The 13,369-nt window shown below is 58.5% G+C and overlaps 1 protein-coding gene across 5 annotated transcripts in view; it reads left to right on the top strand.

The window, feature by feature from the left end:
- Positions 1-13,369, top strand: part of DPP6 (dipeptidyl peptidase like 6) — a 953,748-nt gene that overhangs the window by 931,812 nt on the left and 8,567 nt on the right. For all 5 annotated transcript variants that reach the window (XM_058723704.1, XM_058723702.1, XM_058723700.1 and 2 more), the window contains exons 18-21: positions 126-224; positions 4,892-4,961; positions 6,308-6,502; positions 12,843-12,897. In XM_058723704.1, the coding sequence (XP_058579687.1) occupies positions 126-224; positions 4,892-4,961; positions 6,308-6,502; positions 12,843-12,897 (419 nt within the window). The remainder of the gene's footprint in view (positions 1-125; positions 225-4,891; positions 4,962-6,307; positions 6,503-12,842; positions 12,898-13,369) is intronic.

The raw sequence follows: 13,369 nt of genomic DNA, 5'->3' as shown, positions 1-13,369 counted from the left end.
AAAGAAATAGTAATCATCACCTCCAGGCCCAGTGTAGGAATTAGTGGTCTGATGCACATGACAACACTTGGCTTCCATAAATGACTGCTGAGTCTGACTGTGTCATTTTCCTTTCTCTCGCTTAGAAATGTATGACCTAGAAACAAACGAACACGTAAAGAAGGCCGTACATGACCGACAGATGCCAAAAGTGGAATACAGGAAGATCGAGGTTGACGATTACAGTAAGTACTGCATTGTCTCCCATTTTTGTAAGTTTACTATTTATTTTGAAAGAGAGCATGCGCACAAGCAGGGGAGGGGCAGAGAGAAGGAGAGAGAGAATCCCAAGCAGGCTCTGCACCTTCAGCACGGAGCCCAGCATGGGACTCAATCCCACGAACCATTTGATCATGACCTAAGACAAAATCAAGAGTCGTTCACTCAACTGACTGAGCCACCCAGGCGCCCCTGCATTGTCCTCTTTACAAGGAAAGCAAACGTCTACTCTGAAACAGCCCAACCATCAGCAGTAGGTTACTGTGCATCTGAGGCTCCCCCCTGCACCACACTCGCTGGGCTTCATGGCTAGAAATGCATTCCAGCCAGCAAGGAAGAGATTCAGGTGGGGCTCATGGGGGGAAAGCATCCTGCACCAAGCTATTGTGCTGAGACCCAAGATGCTTCTCTGGCAATTTAAAAAAAAAAAAAAAAAAAAAAAAAAAAAAAGCCTCTCCTCAAGAGGCTGACAATTTAAATAAGGTCCCAGGCTGGAACTCTCTCCTTTGGGGGGGACATGTCATGACACCATCCAGAGAAAATGTCCTCTGTGTGGAGATTCCTTTCCTGTTCCATTTGGTATTTTTCTGCTTCATCGTCTAACCTGTCAGTGCTGATCATGGGCCGAGGGGGTATCCTCAGAATGGGGGAAATAATGTAATGGAGGACTGATGTGTTGTAACAACCCAAGAAGCACCCAGAACTCTGCCTTTTCTGTTTCCTTCTTGGTCCTGAACTGTCCATTCGTGCATCCAATAGGCTTTTATGAGCTCCAACGCTGTGCTGGAACCCACCAGGCACTGTAGCCCCAGAGCACTGGTTGCACTCATAGCTCCAGGGGGGGACGCGGGTCCCCATAGGTTCAATCCTCCTCTCTTCGGATGGCTCCCTAGTCAACCCAGCCAGCCCTGGCATCCTAACTGCCCACCAGATGTTTACCTTTGGAAACCCCTCATGCAAAATGCCCCAGATACGTCTGTCTTTCCCCCTGAGCTCTATCCCCCTCCAGACTTGCCTACTCTGGGAGATGGCACCCTTCTCTTAAACGATTTAGATTTCCCCCTTGAAGGTATCACGGAGTCCTTCATTCAGGTCCATCTACCCATCACCTCTGAGGTTGGTAAATGGGTCTCCTCTCTTGAGAAAACGCGACTGATTGACGGTAACTGTTAGAACTCTTGGTTGAAGAGGAATAGAAGGTCACCAGTGGTCAATGGGAGAGTATTGAGATTGATTAGTGATGTCCAGACCATCACTGGAAGCTCTTTCTCTACCCATTCCCTTACAGGGGGACAATGGCTCATCACCTAGGCCAGTGGACCCGGAGCATTACTAAGTACCCCCTTGTTAGCGAAGACACAGCTACCTAACAGACTGATCTCCTGTGGTCAGGAGCCAAGGCTCTCCCCCATGAAACAAGATCAGCCTGACCCAAACAGTACACGTGGTCGAGCTGCATCCTTTAGAGCAGAAAGCAAATGGCCCACGAGTTCAGAACAGAGCATGAGAGTGGGCTGGGATCACGGGAAGTTTCCCAGGAAGGTGGGGCTTGGATGGGGTCCTTGGAATGGGCTTTAGGTTGGCACACAGGAGAGCGTGCGGTCCAGGGCAGGGAGCAGCCTGAGCCTGAGCGCTCGCTGTGGGGTAAGTCAGGAGGCCGACCCGGACTCCCAGCCCGTGGGAGAGCCCCGGCGGTCAGTGGGCACAGAGGGACCCCTGACCTGGAAGCACCTTCGTCCATCCAGAGGCCACGTGCCAAAACATCCCAATCCTATTCTTTCCCTGTGGGGTCACATGACATTAGAACTTTTCTATACATAGCTAGAGATGCATGTGAGGTTACATATTCATCTCTGAGAGTCGAGAAATACGGTGTACTTCAAATCCCTGGCCCCCAGCCCTGGGTCCAGAGGCTTCCCTTATAAAACACCTCAAAGGTGATCCCTCTGATGAAGGAGACGGTGAAGGAAGTAAATAAGGAAGGGTCTAGAGATGGGAGAAGAAACAAATAGGAAAAGCACAAACGGGGGCTGTGGCAATTTGCCCTGGCCAAGAAATGTGGTTAGGGCCGCGGGGGTCCCTTCCCACAGGCCCAAGGGTCATTCCCACCGTCTCCCTGCCAGTTGGTTTTCCCCTGGGTGTCCATGAGATGCACTCAGATGCCACAGGACACACTCAGCCCTGGAACCACGGACAGCATTGGGTGCCCAGGGAGCCAAAAGCCCAGCAGGCCGAGCTCAGGCCTGCTTATTCATGAGAGGGAGAGAAGCGGTAAATTAAAAAGACGTAGACGCGGAGAGACTAGGACACAGATGCCTCCATCAGGGCTCAGGAGAAATCGTAGAGCTAAAAAGAAGGGAGCATAAGGGGCCCGGGTCCAGGCGGCGTATGAGGACCCACAAGAGCCACGGGAACCCCAGCTCTGATGGCGAGCGTAAGAACCAGCGAGATGCCGGCGGGAAGAACACGGCGAGCCTGTAACACAGCAGCTCTTGTCGGGCTGCCGTTGGGACGTCAAGCAACCCCGCGCCTCGCGGGCGACAGTGGACGCCTCTCCTGAAGCGGGGCGTGTGCCCTGAGAGTGTCGTGAGCTCCTGGTGGATTCAGCCGAGTAACCAACCGGTAACCGCTTGTTTGTCACAAATCCCGCCCCTGTCCCTGTCGGAGAGTGTTCTAGAAAGAGAGCCGCTCTGGACAGTTTGGCGTATTCTGCGACAGAGATTCTTGTCAGTGGCCCCTCCTGTTCCAAAGAAGTAGGTCAAGGGAAAATGTGGCCTGCCCACACGGATGGCGTCCTTGACTCGTTCCGTTTTTCACGCCGGCCCTGGAGTCCAGTTACTTGGACACTGAAACTCATGAGAACCCTTAAGTAAACAGCAGAGTTTTGTTGTTTCCTTCCGCGAGGAAGATCCAAAGGGCAAGAAGATAAGATGATTTTAACAGATGCTGGATGGAGGGAGGGGAGAGTGGGAGGACGGATGAGTAAGTGGACCGGCCATCTCCAGGTTTGCTCCGACCCCCTCTCCCTTCTGTGTCTATATCTGAAGACCCCGAGACGGGCTCCATAACATGCAGGGCCCAGTGCGGCGTGGGGACGTGGAACTCTCCGTTCGCGGCTCACAACGACAGCCGTGCACAGGGCCCTGGCACGTGCCACACTCTGTGAAGCCGGCCCGGTGGCCCTCCGTGGCCAGACTTCCGCCTCCTGCCCCAACCCCCGTCCCCGTCAGCAAGTTTTCCGGAACACTCCCTCGCGTTTCCCCACACCCGTTGCCTCCTACCACACCCTCTGAGGCCAGACCGTGCTCCTTTACGTGTTTGCTTCTCTGCTGGGCCCAGCGCCCTCCTTCTTCAAGCCTGTCTGCATGCTGCTGCCACAGTAGTTCTGTCCACTGATGGGTGGACGCCATCCCCTCCAGAAATGCAGAGAAAAGACCTTCGGAAACAATCAACTCTCCCACCCTTGCCACTTGAGATTTCTCTCCAGCGTGAAGTTTCCGTGGCAGACAGGAACGCAGGTGCTGGAAAAGCAGGTGTGTGCAGGGACCAGCACCTAAATGTCACCCCTCTGGGGCCCCTCAAAGATCTGAAAAATGTGACCCTACCGACATGTCTCGTTTCGTTATGTTTTGTTTTTTTCACCTAATGGCACCAGAGGTGAAGGCTTTCCCGAGGGAAGCGATCCGTCTTCGGGAGGGGCTCCCTGCGCTGTATGCAGCCTGTCGTGGCCAAGGTCGGCCTGCGAGCTTATTGGAGGCCCAGAGGAGCCCAGACCATGTTTTATGGATATTGCAATGATAAAGTCCGACGCCTTTTGGCCGGTCCCTGGGCCATTGATCCAATTTGCAAGCCATTAACATTCAGCCAGAATCAGTAATGAGGCCCCGGTCACAGCAGGCTGCTAAGCCGACCCCCCCCCCCCCGCCGCCCCCCGAGCCTGGGATGTATCTGTAGTAATTGTACTGAAAAAGCTAGTAATTCCAATGTAATCGCTAATCTGGGTCATAGTTAACATCAATAAACAATTTCTAACATGGGCAGGAAGGCTTGTTTTGGGGGTTGCAGAAGAAACTGGGAAGGACACCCTCCCCCCTCCCACGCTGGGTCCCTTGCTACCCAGGACAAGGTCCGAAGGGGGTCGCGCAGCTGTCCTCCAGCCCCCGCCTCTGCAGGGATCCCTCGGCTCTCGGCCTGTCCCTCTGGGCTGCCCCCCCGGCCTCACCGCTGGCCCCCTGGGCTCATCTTGTCCCCGTCCCCATGGCTCCCCCGTATCTGTCCCCACTTAACTGACGAATGTCACCCTTGGGGGTTCGTTTCTCGCAGCCTAGAATTCGGCTGTTAATAAGTGCTTATGGCATTTTCGTCTTTTCTGGTTTTCAGCTCGCTCTGTTTGCGAGGTTGAATTTAAGCTTCGGATGGAGAGACTCAGCCTCAAGATGGTTGTGGGTGATTTGCCCAAGGTCACTCAGCAGGCCGGAGGCACGGAGGGAAAACTCAGGGCCAGCCCCGGGGAGGCGGGGTGGGGACCCACCGTGTCCCCTCCAGAGGGCCTTTCTGGCACCGGGGCCAAGGCTCTTTCCTTCCCTGTCTGTGCTGTCCCTAACGTGCGGCCCTGTGCTCTGTTCCTGCCTAGACCTCCCCGTTCAGATCCTCAAGCCCGCGACCTTCACCGACACGGCGCACTACCCCTTGCTCCTGGTGGTGTGAGTATTGTCGCCTCTTTCTTTCTCGTGGTCCTTGCTGGGGGGGCTCAGTAACACCCCGGAAAACAACCACCGCACTCGTAGGAGACGGCGAGCTCGAGAAAGGAGGTTGCAACCTGCAAACTGAAGGCAGGCTGGCCGCCAGCAGGTGGCAGACCACACTCACAAGTCGGGGAGCCGCCTGGTAGAGGAAGGGGGGCTCGAGCTCCGAGCCCCGATCCACTCCTGCTCGGGGACCAGGCCCAGAGACGGACAGCAAAGCTGGTCCTGCAGGCGGGCAGCACGTCACAGGACAGAGGCCTTCTGAGCACCGCCCCCCACCGCGGGCACAGGTCCCCCAAGAAGTGAGGGGACGGAGGGGGGGGGGGGGGCAGGCACGGCCGACCCGCTGGCTTCCCCAGGTGGCACCAGGGTGGCACGGCCTGAGCAGCAAGCTGCCTTGACCGCCACTCCTCTGCCAACAAGGACTTAGTTCAGACGTTTTGTTTGTGCGTGAATGAGCCCTCTGGCGGGGTCTGGAGAACAGCCTGGAAGAGAGCCGCTGTTGCCACCGCTGAGGGGGTCCTGACTGGGGACAGCACGCTTTCACAGGCACCTCAGATGCTGCCCAGCTGCCCTGAGGCTTAGACAGGGGCTGGCCTGTGCCCCCCGGGGGGTGAGGCACACGCCACCAGATGAAGCACTGTCCCCACCCCCACACCCCCCCCCGGGGTTCCTTCAAGGCAGGGGCACCAGGGAAATGCTGACCAGGCTCCGGCCTGGCCTCTTGGAGCCACTGCCCCCGCGGTGACCGGAAAGAGGCCGGGAGAGAGCGGGGCCGTCCGCGGTGCTTTAGGAGTGAGCGGGGTCACCCAGGTCCAGTGACCTGATCAGCCCTGCGCTCCTCGGCCCCTCCTGTCCTCGGGCCTCGGCCTTCGCACATGTGCCCGCCGCCTGGACCCCACGATCTGGTGCCGTGTCGCAGTCACCCACCTACCCCACTGTCTGCGCAGCCTTGGCACGCTGCCCACGGCCACACACACCCCTCTCCCACACGCCCACACCGCACACCTGCCTCTCTCACACACTCCCCAGACACACACCTCTTACGTACACACGCCCCTGCATACACACTCCTCAGAGGAGTGTAGGGGAGGAGAGGGGGGAGCCCAGGGGAGGGGGACGCGCAGGTGGAGGGAGGGGGACGCACAGGGGGGAGCGCAGGGGAGGGGAGAGGAGTGCGGAACGTAGGGGAGGGGGGAGCCCAGGAGCAGGGAGGGGAAGGGAGGGGGGAGGAGGGGGGAGCGCAGGGGAGGGGGAGGAGCGTCGGGCCACAGCACATGTGCGAGGCAGGGCCTGTGTTGCAGGGACGGCACCCCCGGGGGCCAGAGTGTGGCCGAGCGGTTCCAGGTGAGCTGGGAGACGGTGATGGTGAGCAGCCACGGGGCCGTGGTGCTCAAGTGCGACGGCCGCGGCAGCGGCTTCCAGGGGACCAAGCTCCTGCACGAGGTGGGGCGGCGGCTGGGCGCCCTGGAGGAGAAGGACCAGACGGAGGCCGTGCGGTGAGGCCCCCGGGGTGGCGGGGTGCGCGGAGACCATTCGGAGGGCAGGGGAGGACAGGGGAGGGCAGGGGAGGTGGGCGGTAGGTGCGGGGGAGAACAGGACCCAGGAGTGTCTCCCCTCCTCGCCCTAAGGACAGTGGGAAGGGCCCGATCGCAGCGACCGCGTGCGCTGCTGTCCCGGGAAGGACTCAGGGGCCTGTGCGCCAGTCCTGCTGAGGGTGGATGGGAGGGCCGTGGACTTGGGTGGCACCGCGCTCCTCCCCGTGGAGGGTCCAGGGCGCAGGCTGACACGCTTTCACCGGGGGTGCCATCCCATCCCCCACACACCTCCCAGCCTCGTGCTCCACGGTCTCGACAGTTCACTTTCCAGAGTCTTCCAGACGGATCTCGGATCTTTCTCAGCTCTGAGAAGGCTGGTGGCCCGTGGCGGGCGGGCAGTCGGATCACTTTTGAGTGACTGGGACGTGAGTGATGAGTGAGTGGTGCCCCCTGCTAGGGGCGGGTGAGGACGCCCCCTGGCCGAGGACGTGATGTGTCCAAGGCCCTGTAAGTGCCCAGTGGAAAATGCAGAGAGGGGGAAGCTTCTGAGGACGCCTCCGGGATGTTTTTGCCAGGGAGCAGGCGCACCATGGCCACCAAGCTTTAAAAATAAAGAGCCATTAGGGGCCCCCAGGGGCTCAGTGGGGTCGGACTTCAGCTCGGGTCATGATCTCACAGTTCATGGGTTCAAGCTACACGTCGGGCTCTGTGCTGACAGCTCGGAGCCTGGAGCCTACTTCGGAATCTGCGTCTTCTCTCTGCCCCCTCCTCTGCTCGTGCTCTGTCCCTCAAAAATAAACAGTAAAAAAAAAAAAAAAAAAAAACAATTTTAAATTAAAAAAAATTAGGAACTGTATTGGCTCTGAGGTCTAGAGTGATGGTGGCCTCGGGACGGATGGACACACAGACCCGGCCATGCCACTCAAAGCCCGGCTCTCCCCGTCCCCCTGCTCAGCTGGCCGTGAGGGCATCACCTGGAGTGACTCTCCTCGTGCCCACAGCATGGCTACCAGGAGCACCTCATTCCGGGCCTCTCCGTTCGCCTCCAAGAGGTTGGGGAGCGAGCCACCTCCAGAAACTTCCAGAGAGGAAGGGAGGAGCCTCCCCAGAAGCACCCAGGCAACCTCTCCTTACGTGCCCCTGCCTGGTCCAGAACCCGTCACCGGCGAGTGAGAGGTGTGGGCCGTCACCCTGAGACCTAAAGGGTCCCCCCATCCCTGCCAGCGGGGGAAGGAGGGTGGACAGCGCACGTGGGTTCTGTGCTGGAGGGGCGGAGCAGTGGGGGTGGGGCCAGCCAGCAGGTGTCCACCGAGGGAGGCCTCTCCGGAAAAGGGAAGGGGCGCCGGCTGGACTTGGATATGGCGGTGGGACTTCGTCAGCAGCCCTCTCGGATGGTAGCAGGGCCTCTGGCTCCAGGGGCCCCGGAAGGAAGGACGCAGTGTCCTTCAGGCATACCCGTGGCCCGCACCCCTGCAGGCGCCTGGCCGTGTCTAGCCTCTCCCCTCTGAGCACAGGGACCAGAGAGCAAAAAGGCTGTTTCACACTCTAGGCGTTTTCAAAACTAAGGAATTGATCCGGCCATCTGTTCAAAAACCAAGGCAGAACCCGTTCCAGAAAGACAGCATGTCAACCGACAGACCAAGCTTCCCAGCACCAGAATACACGAACTGATGAAAACCTTACAGCCACCTTAAGACACCCAGGAAGCCGAGGCCCAGGGTTCGCCCACGCCAGGGAGAACTCTGCAAGCTCTGTGTGCGGTCCGGGTCTGTATTTTCATTTCAGAGAGCAATCACCCCGTGGTATCAGAAGTCTGAGAGACCCTGAGGCTGGCCCACCCCTTCTGTGGTTCTCCCGTCTTCGTCCACCTCGTGTCTTGTCCTGGAGCCCCACTGGGTCAGCAGCTGTCCTCGCAGCCGACGCGAGCGGATCCCCTCCCAGGCCCGGCCGCTGCGTTAGGGGAGAGGGCAGCCGTGCGGCACAGGGCGGAACCAACACTCACGCTCGCAGCACAGGCTACAGAACCAAACAGCCCTGCCTCAGGGGCTTCTGGGAGGAGGTGGCCTGTGGGCAAGACCTCAAAGGATTACTGGGGATCTGTCAGGCCGAACGCGGGAGATACACATTCCCAGCGCAGAACACATCGTGAGCGAAGGCCCGAGGCAATGCAAAGGCACTGCTGTTCGGGGCACGCTGAACACCAGAACACCACAGTGTGCGTGGGCCGTGGGGGGGGGGGGGGGGGGGGGAGGTAGGACAGGGCTGGATTGTGAGATCCCTCCCACGTGGTCCTGAGGAGCTGCTGCTTGCCCTGTAGGAGCAGTTCCACAAGAGGTGTTTTCAGCAAGGAGGTGGCAGGGTCAGCTTTGTTGTTCGGAACCGTGACTGTGGCAGCGGTGCAGCAAGTCGCATGCGTCAGCGTCCTGGCGCTCAAACTGAGTCGTTACGGGGGGCAGACGGGTCACCCTGCAGTTTGCGGGGGCGCGGGCAGGGTCAGGGAGAGCCAGTGAGGCTGCGGTGGCCACAGCAGGAGCCACTACCGGCCCAGAAGAGAACCTCGGCCACGGGGAGGGAGCACCTGACGGGGGCCGTGCCCCCCGCCCCCTCCCCCCCACTGGCAGAACCCACTAGACGCCAGAGGACACGGGAGCCATTGTGGCTGTTCGTAGGGCTCATCCTCGGAGGCACCGAGCACAGCGGAGCCCCGTGGACAGTGAGCGAGGGGAAACAGAAAGGAGGAGACGCCCGTGGGGACGAAGAAGGAAGAGGGTGGGGAGACGAGGAACCTTCCCCAGCCCTGGCTGCTACGTGGGAGTGGCCTCGTGGCCCCCAGAGACCAGCCCAGCAGGCGGGGCGACTACCCCTGGCTATCAGTGCCCAAGGTGTGGCGAAGGACAGACCCACCAGGAAGGCACGGTCCCGGCCGACTGGGCAGGACCACGGCGTCCGTGAGTGGGTGCTTTGGGGACCGCCGGGTGGCAAGGTGGGGCGCGCCTGGGAGGCGTTTCGAGGCAGAGTCCCCAGGCTGGTCAGCGAGTGCACGCGGAGGTGGGCAGGGTGCCCTGCCTCGGAGCCAGAGTCAGGAGCCCCCGCCTGTCGCACCGAGCTGGAAGAAGGCGCTGGGCATGTTTCTCCCCCCTTCCGCCACCGTTGCCCCCTCTTTCTTGCCAGATCCAGGCTCTGGCTGGGGGCTTCCCCCACTCTGAGGCAGCCGTGTGGACCGTGGCACCTGTGTCAGCTGGCGTCCCCAAGAAGGGTGCCAGCATGGACTTAGCAGACAGTGTCGGCAGGGCTGTTTGCGAAGGATGCCCGGGTGGCCACCAGACTGCAGTGGAGTCTGACACCGTGGAAAGGGGAGGGGCTTGGAGGACAAAGTGGGTACGGGGGCTTCCGGTGGCAGCGAGGCTCTGAGGGTCCCCGCCAGCATGACGGGAGCCCATCGCCGAGACAGGGCAGGATCCCATGCCAGGCAGCCGGGCGTGGTCGTAGGGCCCCTGCCGCACTCAGTCCCCGGGTTGGGATGCTGTGGACGCCACGGAGGGTCAGAAGATGTGACCGCCGGTGGTCAGCAGCCCCCTCACGGCTGGTTCTCTCAAGGGAGGAGGGACGGCACGCAGGGTGCAAACTTGTACCCTGTCCCCCTGAAGTTCCACACCGCCCCACAAACAGCCCCGCTCACCCAGGACCCCATGCCACCATCTCCCAGGTGTTCTCCCATCCACATGGTTCCCACCCACCCTGACCAGCGCTCGGCTCCCCCTCGGGTCCCCCTCACTGCTCTAGGCTCCTTCAGCAGTGACCACGCCACACAACGGACGTACGTCCCATCATGCCACATCATCAGTGCTGCTGCCTTATCACCGTGTTAGCCCGCCTCCCCCAGGAGACGATGCATCTTGAGGGCTGGAGCCCATCCCCCCTGGGCCTCTCCAAATCAGCAAGGAACCAGACTCAGAACACGCTCCATTAAGAAAGACACCCATGGGGCGCCTGGGTGGCTCAGTTGGTTAAGCGTCCCACTTCGGCTCACGTCATGATCTCGCCATTTGTGAGTTCGAGCCCCACATCAGACTCTGTGCTGACAGCTCAGAGCCTGGAGCCTGCTTCGGATTCTGTGTCTCCGTCTCTCTCTCTGTCTCTCAGAAATAAATAAATGTTAAATTTTTTTTTTAAAAAAAGAAAGCACCCTGATGGATTCTGCCTCTGCTTTTCACGAGGCCTCAGACAAGCCCAGTAATAAAAAAAGTGCTACCTGCATGTGAAATCGGGCTCTCCTTGATTTGCAGTTCTATTCACCATAAAAAAATCATCACATGGGATATGCTCGGTTGGTTAGTGAAAATAGCAGCACAAGATAATAAAAATATTTGGTATTGGAAAAACAACCACTCTTGGAAGACTCCAGAAAAATGAGGATCATTACCAAGATTTCTGGCATTTAGATCAAGAAGTGAGTCGCCAGGTAATTAGGTGAAGGGATTGCCAGACCCAGGGCCGCCTGTGGACTTGGAAGCAGAGCTGAGAAAGGAAATCCAAGGTGTTTTCCAACTTGGAATGGAGCCCTTTGTGGTGCACATCACCCACGCCACACTCCGTGGTCCCCACAGACTGCCACGTGGATCCCAGCAAGTGTGATCTGGAGGTCCGGCCATGGGGCAGCATCCTCCTGGGGCCCCCCAGCGGGCTGGTTGTGAAAGCTGGCTGAGCCAGAGCATCTCACATGTGCCCAAATGCACGTCTGAAAATCCAGGGTTTGGGTCTCCAGGAGGAAGTCAGGGAACTTGCAGAAATGTCCCTGCTGGGTCCAGATACGTGGGCAGAACTCTGCAGCCCACGACCCAGTGTGTGTGTGTGTGTGTGTGTGTGCACGCGCACATGTGGACCTCCACATCCCAAGTCTGGCAGAGGTGATTGGAGGTCTATGGGGCTACCCTATGACACCCGCACAACATTTTCAAAAGCAAGTTTATTAAAGTGCTGTTAGTCCCCAGGGCTGGAGCATCACAGTTGAGGTGTGTTGCCTTTTCTCTCACTTGAGTAACTTTCTGTGGACCTACTTGTCCTATCTCTCCCTTGTTTCTGGATCCTGCTCACGCTGTTAGTATTTCTTTTCAAATGCTGAGACACATTCATAACCTGTCCACTCCGGTTTTCTTCTCTTTTCTGCTCCTGTGGGGCTGGTCTCTCTAGGACCAGCTTCAGCTGTTTTCACCACCTTCCTCCGTCGGAAAAGTCGGGGACATTGCTGCTTCAAGCTGGGCCCTCAGCCCCCAGGAACTTGTGTCCATTTACCTTGGACGTTGGCCATGGAAGTGCGGTGCTGACCACGGAGGACTGGGACGCGGGGTGGGGGAGTCATCTTAAGGAAAAAAAAGAATTGTCTCTGAGGGCTGGTACCCAGAGTTTTAGACACCCTTCAGGCTGAGAAGGGCAGTTATCAGGGATGGGGTGGCTCCAGCCTGCCAGCAGAACACAGAAAACAGAAACACAGGAATAATCCCCAAGAAGCAGATAGAAACAGAAGGAGCAGTGCAGGGAGGGGCTCTGGCAGCGGGGTGTATGCGTGGAAGGAAGCAACTTGCCGAGATCCGGAAAGCAGCCGGTCACGTGCCAGCAGGTAGCAGGACTCCCGCTGCTGAATTAGGGCCCGGAAACCAGAAAGATTCCCGTCATTTTGTGGGGAAAAGGGGTGACCGGGGAGAGCATTGAGACTCTGGCAAGGGCAAGGCAGGACCCGGACAGCGCCAGGCAAGGCAGGAAGCACAAGGCAGGGCTGAGTCTGCCACCAAGCAGGTGCAAGACAGGGACCCCCACCCGGGAGTTGGGGACAAAGGACATTGCAGGTGGATTGGGAGCCCAGCACCGTGACTCCAAGCACAGAACCAGAGTGTCTGCTCTCCAGGCCAATCCTGCAGGACGCGCCCAGAGTCTGGGGTGGCTAGAAGCCACATGGTCCAAGTGAGGGGCAGACTGGAGCAGAGGACAGGGACCCTGCAGGGCCTGTTCTCTGGATCGGCATCAGCTGCTTTGCATTCCTGGCTCTCGGTCGGCAAGTTTTACACACCTGGACAGCAAGTTTTACACACCTGCACAGCTCTTGTGAGGGCACTTTGAGGTTTCTAACATGGGCAAGCTACCTGTGCGCTGAATAGAGAAAAGCAACAATTACCTTCAAATTCTAATACTTCCTTTGATTTACATTGGGGGGGGGGGTCTTCGTGCCTGAAATGGTGGGAAAGCATGGCTCTGGGCCACCATGCAGGTGCACAGTCACTCAGCCCTCTCTTCTTTGGCCTTGCAGGATGATGCTGAAGGAACAGTACATCGATACGGCACGTGTGGCCGTGTTTGGGAAGGTGAGCCTGTGCCCAGCACCCATCCCATCGAGAGCCCTGCCATCACCCAGGCCCAGTCTGATTTGCTCAGAATGTCTCTCGGCCGGTGCTATGAGAGCAGTTACGTTTTTTTAATAGCGAGAGGTTGGACGCTTAGCGATTCCAGCAAGGGGAGCCACCATTTGGCCAGCTTATTTATTACAGTTTCACTCTCTCTGTTATCTAGAAGGAAAGAAAAAGAAGCCAGATTCATTAGGTTCCTAGTTACTTTTCTTATGCAAGCCCGCCATGGTGCTGATGTGGTGCCCCAGGAAACGAGGGAACGCAGGAGCCTTTATTTCCGCGTATCTTTATGTGCACTAGTCAGGTTAGCTGACGTGGAAGGAGTAGGCAGTTCACGTTCCTCAGGGTGGCCCAGCTGGTGCTGTGCAGGCCCCGGGGCTGCAAGGCAGGTCTGTGGGGGGCCACCTAGTATCACCTGGGCACACACTCC

The sequence above is a fragment of the Neofelis nebulosa genome, chromosome 4 (genome assembly GCF_028018385.1).
Source record: "Neofelis nebulosa isolate mNeoNeb1 chromosome 4, mNeoNeb1.pri, whole genome shotgun sequence".
Classification (NCBI taxonomy): Eukaryota; Metazoa; Chordata; class Mammalia; order Carnivora; family Felidae; genus Neofelis; species Neofelis nebulosa.
This window is presented reverse-complemented; position numbering and strand designations above follow the sequence as displayed.